This window comes from Tachyglossus aculeatus, unplaced genomic scaffold, assembly GCF_015852505.1.
Source record: "Tachyglossus aculeatus isolate mTacAcu1 unplaced genomic scaffold, mTacAcu1.pri scaffold_187_arrow_ctg1, whole genome shotgun sequence".
Lineage (NCBI taxonomy): Eukaryota > Metazoa > Chordata > Mammalia > Monotremata > Tachyglossidae > Tachyglossus > Tachyglossus aculeatus.
In genome coordinates this window covers 193597-214388 of record NW_024044905.1, presented here as the reverse complement: position 1 = coordinate 214388, position 20792 = coordinate 193597, and the positions used below count along the sequence as shown (strand labels likewise).

Sequence of the window (20792 nt, the reverse complement as noted above, 5' to 3'; positions counted from 1 at the left end):
GAATAAAGGGAGCATATCAGGGAGATGCAGAAGAGAGTGGGAGATGAGGGAATCAATCAGTCAATCAATCGTATTTATTGAGCGCTTACTGGTCCCTACCCAACAGTGGGCTCACAGTCTAGAAGAGGGAGACAGAGAACAAAACAAAAGTTTTGTTAAGTTTCAGCAAAGGAAAATACACAATAATCTTCCAAGCTTCCAACTTCGGTATGATCTAATAAAATCTAAAGCATTACATCATCTCTTCATAGTTTGAAGGGGAAAGAGGGGGACTTAGTTGGGGAAGGCCTCTTGGAGGAGATGTGCCTTCAATAAGATTTTTAAAGGAGGGAGAGTCATTGTCAGACAGAGTTGAGGAGGGAGGGTATTCCAGGACAGAGGAAGGATGTGAGTGAGGGGTCGGCAGAAAGATGGACGAGATCGAGGCACAGTGAGAAGGTTAGCATTAGAAGAGCGAAGCGTGTGGGCTGGGTCGTAGTAGGAGAGTAGCCAGGTGAGGAAGGAGGGGGCAAGGCGATTGAGCGCTTTAAAGCCAATGGTGAGGAGATTTTTCAACTGGCTTGGAAGTTTGACGCCCTTTTGCAGCCCCACATTTTCTAGCAGCTTCTCCAAGAATATGTTGGCCTTCTTGCTTGAATTTTCTACTTCTTTTCTATCGAGTGCATCTTCGAAAATGGTACAGTTCAGCGTGACCTAATGGATAGATAATGGGCCTGGGAGTGAGAAGGCCCTGGGTTCTAATCCCAGCTCCACCACTTGTCTGTCGTGTGACCTCAGGCAAGTCACATCACTTCTCTGTGCCTCAGTTACCTCATCTGGAAAATGGGGATTGAGCCTATGAACCCCATGTGGGACAGGGACTGTGTCCAATCCGATTTGCTTATATCCATCCTAGCGCTTAGTACAGTGCCTGGCACATACTAAGTGCTTAACAAATACCATAATTATTATTATTCTTAGTTCTGGGTTTCCAATGAAGGCGTTTGATTATGGGCAGGGTTTCCCTGGTGTATACGGGCACGATGCCTTAGTGTTCTTCAGATTACTGACAGTCCATACCACAAGTCTGACACTGCGCAATGCTTCCCAGAGGTCTGCAGCTCCTTTATGGTGTTTTGCTTTGTTTTTCAAGGCATTTGTTAAGCGCTTAGTTTATACTGTGCTAAGCACTGGGATAGATACAAAATAATCATTCATTCATTCAATTGTATTGAGTGCTTACTGTGCGCACAGCACTGTGCTAAGCACTTGGAAAGTACAATACAGCAACAGAGAGAGACAATCCCTGCTCAGAACGGACTCATAACTGGTGGGGGGTGGGTGGGGGAGAAAGACATCAAAACAAGTAAACAGGCATCATTATTAATAAATATAATGTATACATATATATATATATATATATATGCACGTAAGTGCTGTGGGGCGGGGAGGGGGTGGGAAGAGCAAAGGGAGTGAGTTGAGGTGATGCAGAAGGGAGGGGGAGCTGAGGAAAAGGGGGCTTAGTATGGGAAGGCCTCTTGGAGGAGGTGCACCTTCACCAGGGCTTTGAAGGGGGGAGTGATTGTTTGGTGGATTTGAGGAGGGATGGCATCCCAGGCCAGGGGTAGGACACGGGCCAGGGGTCGGCAGAGAGACCAGTGAGATCGAGGCACAGTGAGAGGTTAGGTGACACGGTCCATGTCCCAGATGGGGCTCACACTTTTAATCCCCATCTGACAGATGAGGGAACTGAGGCACAGAGAAGTGATGTGACTTGCCCAAGCTCACACAGCATGTAAGTGGCAGAGCTGGGATGAGAACCCAGGTCCTTTGACTCTCAGCCCCACGCTCTACCCACTAAGGCTACGCTGCTTCTCCCGGGCTTCAATGTGTGCGCGGTCTTCGAGGAGTTGCACTTGACCCCTTCTGAGCGCCCGTCTGCAGGACTATAGCTGATGCTTACAAGCCTGCTGAGTTGGGACAGCGTCTAGTCGAACCCCACCCTCCAGGTTCCCTGTTGCATCTTCCCCACCACCAACAAAAACTTGAACAGCCTCAGTCTTATGAGTGTCCCCTACTCCCCCCAGCCCCCGGCAGCTGGGGATGGATGGGTGCCTCCACTCTGGCACGATTAGCTATTCTACTGAGAGGTCAGAGTGAGCTCTTGAACTTTTAGTTCTCTCAGTCAATCAATGGCATTTGCAGACCAGATCCCTGCCCACAAGAAGCTTAAGTTCAGAGGGGGAAGACAGACATTAAAATAAATTACAGATAGGGGAAATGGGAGAGTATAAGGATATTATGTAAGCGCTGTGGAGCTGGGGTGACTATCAAGTGATTAAGGGGTACAGATCCAGGTGCCTAGGCAACACAGAAGGGAGGGTGGGTAGGGGAAATGAGCTATACAAGCTGAGAGTGACAAATAACTTTGAGCCACAGAGTTGTATCTCTTCCTCTACTAAGTCTTTGACATTACAAAAACACATTCAAAGCTATGACGTATATACATCTACTACATATATGACGGTACGAGGCCCCCCCCCTTGAAAAGCAAAGAGTTTGTCTGTGAACACCCACGGCTGCTCTCATAATGGTGGCATTTGTTCAGTGCGTGCTGTGTGCTGGGGAAGATGTAATAGAAGCATAAAAGGACACAGTCCTTGTTCCACCTGGGATTCACAGGTATTTCATCCCCATTTTGACAGATGAGGAAACTGAGGCTCAGTGACTGGCCCAAGATCACAGAGCAGACCAGTGGTGGAGCCCAGATCTCCTGTGTCCCAGGCCTGTGCCCTTTACACTAGGCCATGCTGCTCTACAGCCATTCACAAAAATGCCTGCTTTTTGAGGTGTGCCTCCTCTGTTTAGAGCACTGAAAAGCCTGGTGTAAATTGAAATCAATGAAAATCAGCCAAGTCAGGTTCTGCATGTTTCTAACTCTCACAGGGATTGACGGGGTTGGTGGTGGTGTAGATTTTCTCCACTGAATCCAGGATTCACATTTTCCCTTTAAACTTTTCATCAAAGTCAATGAAAATCAGCCAAGTCAGGTTCTGCATGTTTCTAACTCTCACGGGGATTGACGGGGGGTGGTGGTGGTGGTGTAGATTTTCTCCACCGAATCCAGGATTCACATTTTCCCTTTAAACTTTTCATCCCTCTGACTTCCTAAGTGGTCTCCTGCACCATTACATGATTGCTTTACAATTCTCACTCATCCATTAATTTAATTAACATCCAGGATAGAGAATGCCAGAACTCAGTTCAAACAAATGACCCGGAGGAAATGGCACAGAAGAGCAACTGTAATGAGCAAGTGGCAGCAGTTTTTTTTTCCCTTTTAGATCCTATGAAATACTCATAGAGGGGGGGAATGCTAAACCAGGAAAGTAAATGGAAGGTCAAGATCGATTTGTAAGGAAGCACTAAATGAACACTTTAGGAGTGCTTAAATAGAAAGAATCTGCCATAAGAGGCACAGAAACCTTAAAATGCTTTCCAAGGAAGCTCATCTACAAAAGAGCCTTAGTAATTTGGTTTTCATGTCCGTAACAACAATTTTTCATCCCCTCGGGAAAACGTTTGGAATACAATTTTGGTTTTTCTGAGACAATTGGGCTTCCAGGTTCGATGCATCTCTGGTTTCTCCTTCTAGATACAACGTAGAAAGCTCGGGGTCGGGGCCCTCTGAGGGGCACCCGGGGTAGGGGCCTGCCGAGGAACACTCGGTGTTGGCACGCTCTGGGGTTCACTCGGCGTTGGCGCGCTTTGTGGTACATTCAGGGTTGGCGTGCTTTGGCAACACTGCCCTCGGGCATGACTGGACTACTGGAGTTCATCCAGGCATCTGCCAGGTGGCTGGGGGCTAAACGTCATGCTTTGCGCCAGAGGCCGAAGCAGCATCAATACATAGTCTATTTGCCTTTCTTTCTTTCTTTTTTTTTAAAAAAAAGAAACCACTCCCAAAACACACATACAGCCAGAACAAAAAACCCCGTTAGGACATAAAAACTGAACAGTTGGCAGAAACAATATAATCTTCTTTGAACAAATCCTGACTGAGTTCTTACTTAATACCTAGAGATGCCCTAGGGCATTCAGCCTAAATTTCACATAGCCGGGAGCCATAATCTCAGCTGTAGAGGTTGGCAAAACCCAAACCTGATTCAAAAGCCAGGCTGGATGGTGAGCCCGAGGCCGGGTCATCAGCAGCAGCAAAGGCATTTATTGAGGAGTTACTCTGTGCAGAGCACTGTACTGAGCGCTTGGGAGAGTCCAGTACAACAGAGTTAGCAGACACGTTCCCTGCTTGAAACGAGCTTACAGTGGAGTGGAGGAGACAGGCATTAACAGAAATAATGTATAATATATAATTTAAAGATATGTACATAAGTGCTATGGGGTTGAGGGTGGGGTGAATTTCAAATGCCCGAAGGTCACAGATCCAAGTACACAGACGACTCAAAGAGAAGAGGGGGCCAGGGAAGAGAGGACTTAATCAGGGAAGGCCTCTTGGAGCAGATTCATTCATTCAATCGTATTTATTGAGCGCTTACTGTGTGCAGAGCACTGTATGAAGCGCTTGGGAAGTTTGTTGATTTGTTGATTTGCGGGGATTGGCAACAGGAAAGAATGGGATGTGTTTCCACCAGCTCTGAAAACTTCCCCCAAATTTTCCCCTTTCCCCAAAACTTCTAGACTGTGAGCCCACCTTCTAGACTGGGAGCCCACTGTTGGGTAGGGACTGTATATGTTGCCAACTTGTACTTCCCAAGCGCTTAGTACAGTGCTCTGCACACAGTAAGCGCTCAATAAATACGATTGATTGATTGATTGATTGAAGTACAAGTTGGCAAAACATAGAGACGGTCCCTACCCAACCTTAATAAAGCTTTGAAGAGGTGGACAGTGGTGGTCTGGCGTATCTGGACGGGGAGGGCGTTGCGGGGCAGAGGAAGGGCGTGGGGCTCAGATTCAGCGATCAGCGTGGGTGACGAGAGGACAGACAGAGGAGAGCACTCACCTCTCCCGGCACCGAGCAAAACCCAGTACAGGCGCTGCCGGGCCGGGCGGTAGACTAGGGCTTGGCCGGGGAGTTCCGCATCCAGGGCATCTTCCAGGGTGTTACTGCACTCGACCTCCCCGCAACTCAGGACGTTGTACGCCAGGTAGTTTTCCGCTCTGATGTGCCGCTCCTTAGCCACCTGTCAGGTCAGGGAAGGACAGTTGATCTTCTCTTAAGTTCTCAGAGACCGCCAGGAAAGGGAGAAGCCCGAGGCTTCCCGGCCGGCCTCTCGGACCACGGGGTTTGTGAGTCTGAGGGCCGAGCTGAGCGGTGACCGACGTCTGCTCGGAGCTCGACAACTGACCGTCGGCTCCCTGAGGGCGGGGGTCGATTCTACCATTCATTCAATCGTATTTATTGAGCGCTAACTGTATGCAGAGCACTGTACTCTCCCAAAATGTCAGCAGAGAGCTCTGCACAAAGAAGGTGTTCGATCGTAATGATTAATAATTGTGGTATTTGTTAAAGTGCTTACCCCGTGTCAAGCACTCTTCTAAGAGCTGGGGTAGATACAAGTTTATCAGGTCAGACACAGTCCCTGTCCCATGTAGAGGGGGGGATCATGCATTTCATCCCCGTTTTATAGATGAGGAAACTGAGTCACAGAGCAGTTGTGACTTGCCCATGGTCACGCAGCAGCCAAATGGCAGAACTGAGATTAGAACTTGGGTCCTCTGATTCCCCAGGCCTGAGCTCTTTCCACTAGGACATGCTGCTCCTCAATAATGATGATGATAATGGCATTTATTAAGCGCTTACTATGTGCAAAGCACTGTTCTAAGCACTGGGGAGGTTACAAGGTGATCAAGTTGTCCCACGCGGGGCTCACAGTCATAATACCTTCTCTGACTGAGGGTAAAATGCTTCCCCAGCTTTATGGCTCACATATTTTCAATCAATCAATCAATCGTATTTATTGAGCGCTTACTGTGTGCAGAGCAGTGTACTAAGCGCTTGCACTGTATTTTCAGTGAGGGCAATCTAAAATGGCTTGCCTAGAGGAAGACACTAATCTGATGTGGAAATGCTTTCAGCAGAAAATCACCAGGAAGCAGATTTGACACTTCCCTTCCTAGTAGGAACACTATGAATGAGTCAACCCCAGTGAATAATATTAATGACACTAATCGTGGTGTCTGTTAAGTGCTTACTGTGTGCCAGGCACTGTATTAGGTGCTGAGGTAGAAGTAAGACAGTCAGGTCAGACACAGTCCCTCTCCCACTTGGGGCTCACAGTCTAAGGGAGAAGGAGAACAGCTATTTAGTCCCCATTTGACAGATGAGGAAACTGAGGCCCAGAAGTGAAGCGATTTTCCCAAGGTCACCCTGCAGGAAAGTGGCAGATCGGGATTAGAACCCAGGGCCTCTGACTCCCAGGCTCTTTCGACTAGGCCACGCTGCTTCTCTAAATGAAACGGCGCCATGTTTCGAAAAATTTACACAATTCATGAAAACAGTTGCCGGAAAAAACATAACCCATTAACCAGGCTAAAGGCAAACTATTAAGGGAATTTTAATTTTTTTTTAAAAAAGGGTGTTTTACTGCCTTTCTCCCAAACCATTCCTATCCCTTCCTTGGAAAGCTCCTTGTGTGCTGAGAATACAGCTTACGGTTCTTTTGGACCCCCCGCCCCCCAGCACTTAGTACAGTGCCCTGCACTTGAGAGGGACTTGGCAAATTTTGATACTAGTAACACTAGATGCTCATTACAAACCTAGAGTTAACTCATAAACGTAAAGGGTAGTTAGAAAAACGTTCGGCTCACGTGGATGGGAACCGACTCTGTGGTAGCGTAAGCTCCCAAGTGCTCAGTACAGTGCTCTGCACACGGGAACTGCTCAATCCACACCGTCGATCCGTTGATGGCTCCCACCAATAACCTGTTGAACGCCACCACCTGCCTGGCACCGTCCTGGGGGCTCTCTGAAAATCCCCCTTGGAGCTGAACGTGAGAAAAAGGGGACCAGGTAAGGAGAAGGGACAGGGCTAACCCAGCGGAGGAAGACGTGCTCTTCGAAGCCCTACTTGGAGAAATGTGGTCCTGGCCCATTCCCGAAACCAGAAATGGGTTTAGAAGGGTACGTCGCCCGAAATACCTGAAGGATCTCCGGGTCGGGACACAGAGCCGCTCGACCCTCCGCCTCTGCCGTGGCCCAATCCGGCCCCTGGAGGAGCCAGGGAGAGTCCTGTCCAGGTAAGAGGTAGGACGTCACCCCTCTGCACAGCAGCGATGGGTCTGGCCCGGAAGGTATCATGGCCCCCAAGTCTCTGGCCCCCTGCTGCCCACGGAGAACCCCGGATATGAAGGCGGCCACCGCGAGGACGGTGGCACTCCTCCCGTCCGCTGCGGGCTGGGCCGGGCACGAGCGGGAGGCCAGGCATCTCTCCCGAAGAGCGGCACAGGAGTCTTCCGGCACCGTATCGTTGCCCAGCAGGCAAGCCAGGAGCGGGAGGTCCGTTCTGCGGAGGCCCAGCCGGCGGCAGAGCTGGTCTCTAGAGAACATGACGGTGGTGAGCCGGTCCAGGCGGAGATTCCTCACGGAAAAGTAGGGGCAGGTGGAGTAGATGAGGTAGTCCGTGTCCTCGCCCAGGATCCCCAGGCAGTCGTTCTGGAGGCCGAAGGCGGCCACCTCGTAGTCGGCCTCGCGGACGGAACACAGCGTGTCCTGCCCCAGGGACTTCAGGGCGAAACGGGTGAACGTGGCCAGCCCCGAGGGGAGGAAGAACATGGCTCTGCCGGGCTGCTGCCCGTCTCTCTTGATGGCCTGAAAGATTCTGGCTATTTCTTTGTCATTTTTCAGTCGCCGTTTCACCCACTCGTTTCTCTTGGTCTGCTCCACCACACCATCGAAGAAGAACACCAGCTTGATGCCCGCAGCGGTAAAAGCTTCGATGAAATCTCGTAGGACCGAGAGGTATTCCCGCCACTGGCCTCCACACACCCAGGACTCGGGACTGTACCAGTGTCGGAGACAACCCGGCGCATCGACGACCAGCACGGGGGTCCTCCCAGGGTGGCTGCTGCGGTATTCTTCTGCCACGTCTCTCAAACTGACCTCCACCCGAGCACCAGGACAGGCATTTTCTACAAATCCCTGCAGGCCCCTCACGCCCATGGCCGCGCTCCCGACAAGGGAAAGTCTCCCAGCGGTCTGAAGAAGGAAAGATAGAGAGAACACCCATTAGCGGGCGTGGCGGTGCCCATCTCCAAGGTGACACCTTTCCAGGGAACATTTGGCCAACAACAGGCCAGTCCTATTCTGAGACTGTCCTCTGCTGCTGCTGCTGCTCCTGGGACATAGCCACCTCTTCATTCATTCCCCCACTCCCTCATTGACTCACACAATAGTATTTACAGAGCCCTACTGTGTGTGTGGCTCTGTAACACTGAAAGAGTGCCACAAAAATCAAAGGCACAGTTCCTGCCCTCCAGGACCTTCCAAGCTGAGGGGAAACACAGACTGGGGTAAGTTACTCTCCTACAGTAGGGGAGGAGGGAAAATATAGTTAGAACTGGTAATAATAGGGGCGTGGAAAAATGAAACAAACCTATAAACAAGCGCCCTCGGTTGCTCCGTACATTTATTTACATTTTCTTGGAACGGCATAGAGGGATTAGGGAAAGGTCTCGCGGCACACGTTCACCTGGATCAAACGCAACCTGCCTCCTGGAGGTACTGGCCAAGACAGACTGCTTATAATGGGGTTCATCAAGAAAAAACAAAATTCCCACTATAAGAGTGCTGGGAGTCCATACAGGATCGACACGGGAAAGTGCTAAAGGTGGCTGCAGGGGAGAATTCACAGTGACTTTTAACGGGAAGTAAAAAAGACTGCGGCCAGGGAGAATTTTCAATAAGAGAACGTACCCGAGTTGGACTTTACTAAACGACAGCGACGATCCTCATTGCTTCGAGGGAATACTGGGCAAAATGCCAAGAAAAGATACCGAAACAACACAGGAGATAAGGGTGCATGTCAAATTGGCCTTAACAGCCACACACACATGGATTGGACCTCGAGACCGGCTGTGCCAACTTGGAAAACAAAGGCCAGCTACAGAAATGTCAATGGTACAATTCCAGGCCCTTACGCGGGAACTGTGGTCAATTTCTTAAAAAAGAAGACACACCAACCGAAGCGTACCACTTTTCTAAGCGCTGGTACAAGGTGATTAGGTTGTCCCACGTGGGGCTCACAGTCTTCATCCCCATTTTCCAGCTGAGGGAACTGAGGCCCAGAGAAGTTACGTGACTTGCCCAAAGTCACCCAGCAGACGAATGGCGGAGCCGGGACTCGAACCCATGACCTCTGGCTCCCAAGCCCGCGCTCTTTCCACTGGGCCAGGCTGCTTCGGTCCCCACAGGGAAGCAAGGAAGCTCTACTTGGTGCAGTGCTATTCGAGCCATTCATCTTGCAGTCGGGACGGAGGAACTCAAACAGCCTATCTACGATCACCGGTGAAAGCCGACATACAGTCTCTCAATCGGTAAAAGCCAGACTAAACTCGCCCAGGTATTCGGCGAGGGCCCGCCGAGATCGCCCGGCCCGCTCAGTGAGTGCCGGCCAAGGTCACCCAGTCGATGAGAAGGCTGGCCTGACATCCCCGCATTATTCAGTGAGCGGCTGCTTGAGAACACCCGATCGACCAGGGAAAGCCGGTCGGCGATCACCCACTGACTGGGTGACCTGTGGAAGCTGGCCGCTGCCAGCATCCTGGTCTTCCCTCGCTGGGAATGGTCTTGGGAATGCCACCTGCCTCCATCTGCACAACCTCCACACACCTTTCTACCCAAAAAGCTTCCTGGCAGTCCCCACCACAGTCCAAGCTAGATTGTCATGGCTGTTTGGCCTCCTCTAAAATGCTTTACATTTGGGAAACCCCTCAGCTCTCCCCACTGGAAGTCAAGGGGCTCGAGACTCGGCTCCTGGGCTGAGCTCGCTCCTCCAGTCACCGTGCAGCAATGCTGCAAATGCAAACGGCATCGACAGAAGCAAGGGGAGATGGATTTAGGCATCGACCTAAGCAAGGGGAGATGGATTTAGGAGGCGGCTTGAAAGCTAAACCCTCCCTCCTGCCCTTTTGGACAGTCACTGACTTCCATCCCGGGTGCGGCTCCTCCCCCTCTCCAATAAGAGGGTGTCCGTTTCAACTATTTTCTACCGAAGCCCGCAAGTGTCAACTGAATTTCACAAAACCTTTCTCCTCTTTATTTTGCAAGGCATCGAGCTAGCTGATCTCTCACTTTGATTTTATTCAAATGTTTCCCCTTTTTGCTGGCCCCAGTCGGGAAGAAATTCACTCAAATGTTTTAATTAAGCAGGGAGGCTGGCTTTCCTGTCTTTCACACTGCTGATTCCTCGCATTTTGAATTACAAATTAGCTCTGGAGTGTTACATTACAAAGTGCTCTACTATGGCATTAAAAGGAAAAATTTGGATAGGAAATGGATTGCGAACTTGTGACATTAAAGGGGGACTACGGGTATTTTTACTTCTGACAAGCTCTAAATATTCACACCATTCATGTGCAATTCCCACACACCCCGCTTCAAGGTGGTGTGAAATGAAATGTTTAAAACAATCTAGAAAGGCAGGGTGGATATTACTTTTTCCATATTTTTTTTAACTCCTTTACTGCTGTGCCGAGGCTGAACTTGCTCCCCCTCTGGGGGTCCGCCTCCAATCAGTAGTATGGGTCCCTCGATCAGCAGCGTGGACTGAAAGCCCACTGTGTGCAGAACACCGTATTGAGTACTTGGGAGAGGCCAGCAGAATTAATAATTATTATTATATTATTATTATTAATAATAATAATGGCATTTGTTAAGCGCTTACTATGTGCAGAGCACTGTTCTAAGCGCTGGTGGGGATACAAGGTGATCAAGTTGTCCCACGTGGGGCTCACAATCTTAATCCCCATTTTACAGGTGAGGTAACTGAGGCACAGAGATGTTAAGTGACTTGCCCAAGGTCACACAGCAGACATGTGGCGGAGTCGGGATTCGAACCCACGACCTCTGACGCCAAAGCCCATGCTCTTTCCACTGAGCCAGGCTGCTTCTCATGATTAGCAATCATGTCGCTCCCCACTCTGGAGGCACTGTCAATAAACACCGCTGGCTGATCGCTTTCCTTTCCCCCATAAAGGACCCAGAAACTAAATGAACGTTTTGGCCTGTGCGAGCCACTACACCCTTACTGAAATCAATTCTTTCACACAGGTTGTGGGTCCCTGAAGTCTCAGGCCCAAGGCTCAGCAGTCCCTCTACATGGGAGACTTCACCACCATCCTCCTCCTCACCCTACTCCATCATTTCCCAAGAACTTTCAGGGAATTCCACGCTTTGGATGATTCCAGTGCCATCACTGAGGCTAGGAGAGGCTCAAAGGCTGAGTGGCTTCCTCCACCACTTGCTGAGAGAAGTAGCATGGTGCAGTGGACACAGCATGGGCTTGGGAGTTATAAGGTCATGAGTTCTAATCCCGGCTCCACCACTTGTCTGCTGTGTGGCCTTGGGCGAGCCACTTCTCTGAGCCTCAGTTGCTTCATCTGCACAGTGGGGATTGAGACTCTAAGCCCCACGTGGGGCAGGGACTGTGTCCAACCCGATATGCTCATAATCACACCAGCACTTGGTAATAATAATAATAATATTGGCATTTGTTAAGTGCTTACTATGTGCAAAGCACTGTTCTAAGAGCTTGGGGGGATACAAAGTGATCAGGTTGTCCCACGTGGGGCTCACAGTCTTAATCCCCATTTTACAGATGAGGTAACTGGGGCTCAGAGAAGTTAAGTGACTTGCCCAACGTCACACAGCAGACATGTGGCGGAGCTGGGATTCGAACCCATGACCTCTGACTCCAAAGCCCGTGCTCTTTCCACTGAGCCACGTTGCTTCTCCTCGGTACAGCTCTTAGCACACAGTAAGCACTTAACAGATACCATAATTATTATTATTCTAAGCAGGTCAAAACCTCCTTGTGGCTCAGTTTCAGCTCAGCTCAGTTTCCTCACTGTGAAACATATATTTATAGGAATTGTCTACCTAGCCGGGTAATTTGGCGAAATCGACATTGAAGAATGGATGCGAAAACTACAGGACTGTGTAAACAGAATTTTACCCCTACCAAATGGCACTACTGAAGTGTTCTTTTAACTTGTGGACAATATGATATTCTGATGACTCCTCTAACTTAAATACCCAGCTCTCAAAAAAAGACACCAAGAAATAACATGGAGTCAAAGCAAGCATCCTTCCTTTTGCCAATGTACCAGACTAACGGAGAGTAGCTGGTTTTCCATCTTAAACAGAAGTAAGGGGCCCGTAGCTGCAAACAGCTCAAATGTCCACAACAAGTGGACCTACATTTTAAGGCTTGGAACCTCAACTCCCCTGCCTGCCTCCCTTTCTCTGACAGCTCAGCTTCGTTCTAGACCCATCGGTGAGTGAGGATGCTGGGGGAGAGAATTCTTCCAGGTGATGCATCCACTAATAACAACAACAATAATAATAATGGTATTTAAGTGCTTGCCTCTTTCTTTGACAGCTCAGCTTCGTTCTAGACCCTTCGGTGAATGAGGATGCTGGGGGAGAGAATTCTTCCAGGTGATGCATCCACTAATAATAATAACAACAACAATAATAATAATGGTATTTAAGTGCTTGCCTGCCTCTCTTTCTTTGACAGCTCAGCTTCGTTCTAGACCCATCGGTGAATGAGGATGCTGGGGGAGAGAATTCTTCCAGGTGATGCATCCACTAATAATAATAACAACACTAATAATAATGGTATTTAAGTGCTTGCCTGCCTCCCTTTCTCTGACAGCTCAGCTTCGTTCTAGACCCGTCGGTGAATGAGGATGTTGGGGGAGAGAATTCTTCCAGGTGATGCATCCACTAATAATAATAACAACAACAATAATAATAATGGTATTTAAGTGCTTGCCTGCCTCTCTTTCTTTGACAGCTCAGCTTTGTTCTAGACCCATCGGTGAATGAGGATGCTGAGGGAGAGAATTCTTCCAGGTGATGCATCCACTAATAATAACAACAACAATAATAATAATAATAATAATGACATTTAAGTGCTTGCTATAATAATAATAATTATTGTGGTATTTATTTAGTCCTTACTATGTGCCGCTTGAAGGGATGCCCGCTTTCCCTTCAAAGCCCTACTGAGAGCTCACCTCCTCCAGTAAGCCTTCCCAGACTGAGCCCCCTTCTTCCTCTCCCCCTCCTCCCCCCACCTTACCTCCTTCATCATCATCAATTGTATTTATTGAGCGCTTACTATGTGCAGAGCACTGTACTAAGCGCTTGGGAAGTACAAATTGGCAACATATAGAGACAGTCCCTACCCAACAGTGGGCTCACAGTCTAAAAGACCTCCTTCCCCTCCCCACACCACCTGTATATATGTGTATATGTTTGTACATATTTATTACTCTATTCTACTTGTACATATTTACTATTCTATTTATTTTGTTAATATGTTTTGTTGTCTGTCTCCCCCTTCTAGACTGTGAGCCCGCTGTTGGGTGGGGACCGTCTCTATGTGTTGCTGACTTGTACTTCCCAAGCACTTAGTACAGTGCTCTGCACACAGTAAGCGCTCAATAAATACGATTGAATGAGTGGTTGAATGTGCCAGGCACTGTACTAAGCGCTGGGGTGGATACAAGCAAATCGGTTTGGACACAGTCCCTGTCCCACGTGGGGTTCCCAGTCTCAATCCCCATTTTCCAGATGAGGTCACTGAGGCCCAAAGAATAATAATAATAATAATAATAATAATAATGATGGCATTTGTTAAGCGCTTACTATAAGCAAAGCACTGTTCTAAGCGCTGGGGGAATACAAGGTGATCAGGTTGCCCCACGTAGGGCTCACAGTCTTAATCCTCATTTTACAGATGAGGGAACTGAGGCTCAGAGAAGTTAAGTGACTTGCCCAAGGTCACACAGCAGACATGTGGCGAAGCTGGGATTCGAACCCCTGACCTCTGACTCCAAAGCCCGGGCTCTTTCCACTGAGCCACGCTGCTTCAAGTGACTTGCCCAAGGTCACACAGCAGGCAAGTGGCGGAGCCGGGAATAGAGCCCATGAGCTTCTGACTCCGAGGCTGGGCTCTATAATAATAATAACGATGGCATTTATTAAGCGCTTACTATGTGCAAAGCACTGTTCTAAGTGCTGGGGAGGTTACAAGGTGATCAGGTTGTCCTATGGGGGGCTCACAGTCTTAACCCCCATTTTACAGATGAGGTCACTGAGGCCCAGGGAAGTGAAGTGACTTGCCCAAAGTCACACAGCTGGCAATTGGCAGAGCCGGGATTTGAACCCATGACCCCTGACTCCAAAGCCCGGGCTCTTTCCAACTGAGCCACGGTGCCACGCTGCCCAGAGTGAGGGGTGGTCTGGGCTTGCCAGGCCCCTCCGGGAGGAATCCCAGTCCCACTGGACTGTCCAACCGGGATGGGGAGATGCAGGTAGGAAGAAGCAGCACAGGCTTGGGGGAGAGGTCGTGGGTTCTAATCCCGGCTCCACCACTTGTCTGATGTGTGACCTTGGACAAGTCACTTCACTTACTAATAATAATGTTCGTATTTGTTAGGTGCTTACTATGTGCCAAGCACTGTTCTAAGCACTAGGGTAGAGACATGGTTGCCGACTTGTACTTCCCAAGCACTTAGCACAGTGCTCTGCACACAGTAAGCGCTCAGTAAATACGACTGAATGCATAATCAGGTTGTCCCACGTGGGGCTCACATTTTACTGAGGCACAGGGAAGTTAAGTGACTTGCCCAAAGTCACACAGCTGACATGTTTGGTTTTGTTCTCTGTCTCCCCCTTTTAGACTGTGAGCCCACTGTTGGGTAGGGACTGTCTCTATATGTTGCCGACTTGGACTTCCCAAGCGCTTTGTACAGTGCTCTGCACACAGTAAGCGCTCAACAAATACGATTGATGGATTGATTGATGTGAGGGAGCCGGGATTAGAACCCATAACCTCTGACTCCCAAGCCCGCGCTCTTCCCACTAAGCCACGCTGCTTCTTCTCTGGGCCTCAGTTACCTCATCTGTAAAATGGGGATTAAAAGTGTGAGCCCCATGTGGGACAGAGACTGTGTCCAACCCGATTACCCTGTATCTACCCCAGCACTTAGGACAGTGCTTGATACATAGTAAGCAATTAAATAATAATAATAATGATCGCATTTGTTAAGCGCATACTATGTGCAAAGCACTGTTCTAAGCGCTGGGGTAGATACAAGGTAATCAGGGTGTTCCACATAGGGCTCACAGGCTTCATCCCCATTTTCCAGCTGAGGGAATTGAGGCCCAGAGAAGTGAAGTGACTTGCCCAAAGTCACACAGCTAAGTGGCGGAGCTGGGATTAGAACCCATGACCTTTGACTCCCAAACCTGGCTCCTTCCAGTTCTGCCAATTGTCAGCTGCGTGACTTTGGGCAAGTCACTTCACTTCTCTGTGCCTCAGTTCCCTCATCTGTAAAATGGAGGGGAAGATTGTGAGCCCCCCGTGGGACAACCCGATCACCTTGTAACCTCCCCGGCGCTTAGGCCAGTGCTTTGCACATAGTAAGCGCTTAATAAATGCCATCGTTATCCCCTTCTGGACTGTGAGCCCGCTGTTGGGTAGGGACTGTCTCTATATGTTGCCGACTTGGACTTCCCAAGCGCTTCGTACAGTGCTCTGCACACAGTAAGCGCTCAATAAATACGATTGAATGAATGAATCCCAGGCGGGGGGGCAGGTGGGACGGAGCTCAATCAATCAGTCAATTAAGCCCCTCGGAGCCGATTAGGGGATGGAGCTTTATAGGTCAGACAGAGGGCCCTGCCGGCACTGCGGGGCTTGTTGGAGGGAAGGGGCAGAGAGGTGAGGACTGGCTTGAACGCCCAACTGGACCCCGGCAGGGGGGCCGCGTTGATGATGGCGTTTGTTAAGCGCTTACTACGTGCAAAGCACTGTTCTAAGTTCTCTGTCTCCCCCTTTTAGACTGTGAGCCCGCTGTTGGGTAGGGACTGTCTCTCTATGTTGCCAACTTGTACTTCCCAAGCGCTTAGTACAGTGCTCTGCACGCAGTAAGCGCTCAATAAATACGATTGATGATGACCCCAGCAGGGGGGCCGTGTTGATGATGGCATTTGTTAAGCACTTACTACGTGCAAAGCACTGTTCTAAGTTCTCTGTCTCCCCCTTTTAGACTGTGAGCCCGCTGTTGGGTAGGGACTGTCTCTCTATGTTGCCAACTTGTACTTCCCAAGCGCTTAGTACAGTACTCTGCACACAGTAAGCGCTCAATAAATACGATTGATTGATACAAGGTGATCAAGTGAACCAGCGTGGCTCATCGGAAAGAGCCCGGCCTTTGGAGTCAGTGGTCATGGGCTCAAATCACGGATCCGCCACTTGTCAGCTGCGTGACTTTGGGCAAGTCACTTCACTTCTCTGGGCCTCAGCTCCCTCATCTGGAAAATGGGGATGAAGACTGTGAGCCCCCTGTGGGACAACCTGATCACCTTGTAACCTCCCCAGCGCTTAGAACGGTGCTTTGCACATAGCCTTCACCTCCTCCAGGAGGCCTTCCCAGACTGAGTCCCCTCCTTCCCCTCCCCCTCCTCCCCCTCCCTTACCTCCTTCCCCTCCCCACAGCACCTGTATATATGTATATCTTTGTACATATTTATTACTCTATTTTATTTGCACATATTTATTCTATTTATTTTATTTTGTTAATATGTTTTGTTGTCTGTCTCCCCCTTCTAGACTGTGAGCCCACTGTTGGGTAGGGACCGTCTCTCTGTGTTGCCATCTTGGACTTCCCAAGCACTTAGTCCAGTGCTCTGCACACAGTAAGTGCTCAATAAATATGCTTGAATGAATAATAATAATGATAATGGCATTTATTAAGCACTTACTATGTGCAAAGCACTGTTCTAAGCACTGGGGAGGTTACAAGGTGATCAGGTTATCCCACGGGGGGCTCACAGTCTTAATACCCATTTTACAGATGAGGTAACCGAGGCACAGAGAAGTTAAGTGACTTGCCCAAAGTCGCAGAGCTGGGATTTGAACCCATGACCTCTGACTCCAAAGCCCAGGCTCTTTCCACTGAGCCACGCTGCTTCATGCTGAATGAAATCAATCTTATTTATTGAGCGCTTACTGTGTGCAGAGCACTGTACTAAGCGCTTGGGAAGTACAAGTTGGCAACATATAGAGACAGTCCCTACCCAACAGTGGGCTCACAGTCTAGAAGGGGGAGACAGAGAACAAAACCAAACATATTAACAAAATAAAATAAATAGAATAGATATGTACAAGTAAAATAAATTAATAGAGGAATAAATATGTACAAACATATATACATATATACAGGTGCTGTGGGGAAGGGAAGGAGGTAAGACAGGAGGGATGGAGGGGGGGACGAGGGGAAAGTAAGCGCTTAATAAATGCCATTATTATTATAAAGTTGCCCAACGTGGGGCTCACAGCCTTCATCCCCATTTGACAGATGAGGTCACTGAGGCCCAGAGAAGTGAAGTGACTCGCCTGAAGTCACCTGGCTGACAAATGGTGGGGCTGGGATTTGAACCCATGACCTCTGAGTCCAAAGCCCGGGCTCTTTCCACTGAGCCATGCTGCTTCACTTTGAATGAAAGTAAGCGCTTAATAAATGCCATTATTATTATTAAGTTGCCCCACGTGGGGCTCATGGCCTTCATCCCCATTTGACAGATAAGGTCACTGAGGCCCAGAGAAGTGAAGTGACTCGCCCGAAGTCACCTGGCTGACAAATCAATCAATTGTATTTATTGAGCGCTTACTGTGTGCAGAGCACTGGACTAAGTGCTTGGGAAGTACAAGTTGGCAACATCTAGAGACAGTCCCTACCCAACAGTGGGCTCACGGTCTAAAAGGGGGAGACAGAGAACAAAACCAAACATACTAACAAAATAAAATAGGATATGTACAAGTAAAATAGAGTAATAAATCTGTACAAACATATATACATATATACAGGTGCTGTGGGGAAGGGAAGGAGGTAAGATGTGGGGGATGGAGAGGGGGGGCGAGGGGGAGAGGAAGGAAGGGGCTGATTGTGGGAAGGCCTCCTGGAGGAGGTGAGCTCTCAGCAGGGCCTTGAAGGGAGGGAGAGCAAGCTTGGCGGATGGGCAGAGGGAGGCCATTCCAGGCCCGGGGGATGACAAATGGCGGGGGCGGGATTTGAACCCATGACCTCTGAGTCCAAAGCCCGGGCTCTTTCCACTGAGCCACGCTGCTTCACTTTGAATGAAAGTAAGCGCTTAATAAATGCCATTATTATTGTCAAGTTGCCCCACGTGGGGCTCACGGTCTTCATCCCCATTTGACAGATGAGGTCACTGAGGCCCTGAGAAGCGAAGTGACTGGGCCGGAGTCACCCGGCTGACAAAGGGCGGGGGCGGGATTCGAACCCATGACCTCTGAGGAGTCCAAAGGCCGGGCTCTTCTTTTAGACTGTGAGCCCACTGTTGGGTAGGGACCGTCTCTATCTGTTGCCAACTTGGACTTCCCAAGCGCTTAGCACAGTGCTCCGCACACAGTAAGCGCTCAATAAATATGATTGATGATGATTGAATCAATCCATCCCCCCGTCTTGCCTCCTTCCCTTCCCCACAGCACCTGTATATATGTTTGTACATATTTGTTACTCTATTTATTTTACTTGTATTTATCTATTCTATTTATTTTATTTTGTTAGTATGTTTGGTTTTGTTCTCTGTCTCCCCCTTCTAGACTGTGAGCCCACTGTTGGGTAGGGACTGTCTCTCTATGTTGCCAACTTGGACTTCCCAAGCGCTTAGTGCAGTGCTCTGCACACAGTGAGCGCTCAATAAATGATTAATTGATGGATTGATTTCCACTGAGCCACGCTGCGCCGGCGCCGTGCGCCCTCCCCCAGGGCCCGGGCCCCTGCCCTACCTAGCAACGAGGCCGGGCTCCGTCGTCCCACTTCCGCTTCCGGTCCCGGGCGCGCGCGTGTGCGCGTGCGCGGGAAGGGAAAGCGGGGTTCCTCGCGCCGAGGGAGCCGCCTCAACCCCCGCGGCGGGGGCGCCGTGCGCAGGCGCGGAAGGCCCACACCGCCGCCTCAGGCAGGGCCCGACCTGTATTCATTCATTCATTCATTCATTCATTCATATTTACTGAGCGCTTACTGTGTGCAGAGCAATCAATCAATCAGTCGTATTTATGGAGCGCTTACTGTGTGCAGAGCACTGTACTAAGCGCTTGGGAAGTCCAAGTTGGCAACAGATAGAGACAGTCCCTACCCAACAGTGGGCTCACAGCCTAGAAGGGGGAGACAGGGAACAAAACCAAACATACTCACAAAATAAAATAAATAGAATAGATATGTGCAAGCAAAATAAATAAATGACTAGAGGAATAAATATGTACAAACATATATACAGGTGCTGTGGGGAAGGGAAGGAGGTAAGATGGGGTGGAGAGGGGGACGAGGGGGAGAGCACTGTACTAATCAATCAATCAATTGTATTTATTGAGCGCTTACTGTGTGCAGAGCACTGGACTAAGCGCTTGGGAAGTCCAAGTTGGCAACATAGAGAGACAGTCCCTACCCAACAGTGGGCTCACAGTCTAGAAGGGGGAGACAGAGAACAAAACCAAACATACTAACAAAATAAAATAGAATAGATATGTACAAGTAAAATAAATAAATAAATAGAGTAATAAATATGTACAGACATGTATACATATATACAGGTGCTGTGGGGAAGGGAAGGAGGTAAGATGTGGGGGTGGAGAGGGGGATGAGGGGGAGAGGAAGGAGGGGGCTCAATCAATCAATCGTATTTATTGAGCGCTTACTGTGTGCAGAGCACTATACTAAGCGCTTGAGAAGTAAGTCGGCAATGTATAGAGACGGTCCCTATTCATTCATTCAATCATATTTATTGAGCACTTACTGTGTGCAGAGCACTGGACTAAGCACTTGGGAAGTACAAGTTGGCAACATATAGAGACGGTCCCTACCCAACAGTGGGCTCACAGTCTAGAAGGTGCAGAACACTGTATTAAGCAGTGTGGCTCAGTGGAAAGAGCACGGGCTTGGGAGACAGAGGTCATGGGTTTGAATCCCGGCTCAGCTACTTAGCTGTGTGACCTTGGGCAAGCCACTAAACTTCTCTGGGCCTCAGTTACCTCATCTGTAAAATGGGGATTAAGACTGTGAGCCCCACGTGGGACAACCTGATCACCTTGTATCCCCTCCAGTGCTTAGAACAGTGCTTCACACATAGTAAGCACTTAGCAAATACCATCATCATTATTATTACTAAGTGCTTGGAAAGTGCAATTTGGCAACATATAGAACAGTCCCTACCCAACAGTGGGCTCACAGTCTAGAAGGGGGAGGCAGCAAAACAGAACAAGTAGACTGGTGTCAATACCGTCAAAATAAATAGAATTATAGACATAAACACATCATTAATAAAATAGAGTAATAAATATGTACAAATATACACATATCAAGTGATTACTCCTCCCCTCCTTCCCCCCGAGATCATGCTGCTCCCCAGAAACTTCCCATTTGAAAGGCAGCACCTGTATATATGTATATATGTTTGTACATATTTATTACTCTATATATTTATTTATTTATTTTACTTGTACATATGTATTCTATTTATTTTATTTTGTTAATATGTT

The 20792-nt window shown here is 48.9% G+C and overlaps 1 protein-coding gene across 2 annotated transcripts in view; it reads right to left on the bottom strand.

Moving 5' to 3' along the window:
* Positions 1–12784, bottom strand: part of FAM120B (family with sequence similarity 120B) — a 73472-nt gene extending 60688 nt beyond the window's left edge. For both annotated transcript variants that reach the window (XM_038742804.1, XM_038742805.1), the window contains exons 1-3: positions 12720–12784; positions 7142–8197; positions 5003–5183 (exon numbers count right to left, since the gene is read on the bottom strand). In XM_038742804.1, coding sequence (XP_038598732.1) covers positions 5003–5183; positions 7142–8161 — 1201 coding nt within the window. In that variant the 5' untranslated portion in view covers positions 8162–8197; positions 12720–12784. The remainder of the gene's footprint in view (positions 1–5002; positions 5184–7141; positions 8198–12719) is intronic.
* Between the last annotated feature and the right edge of the window lie 8008 nt (positions 12785–20792).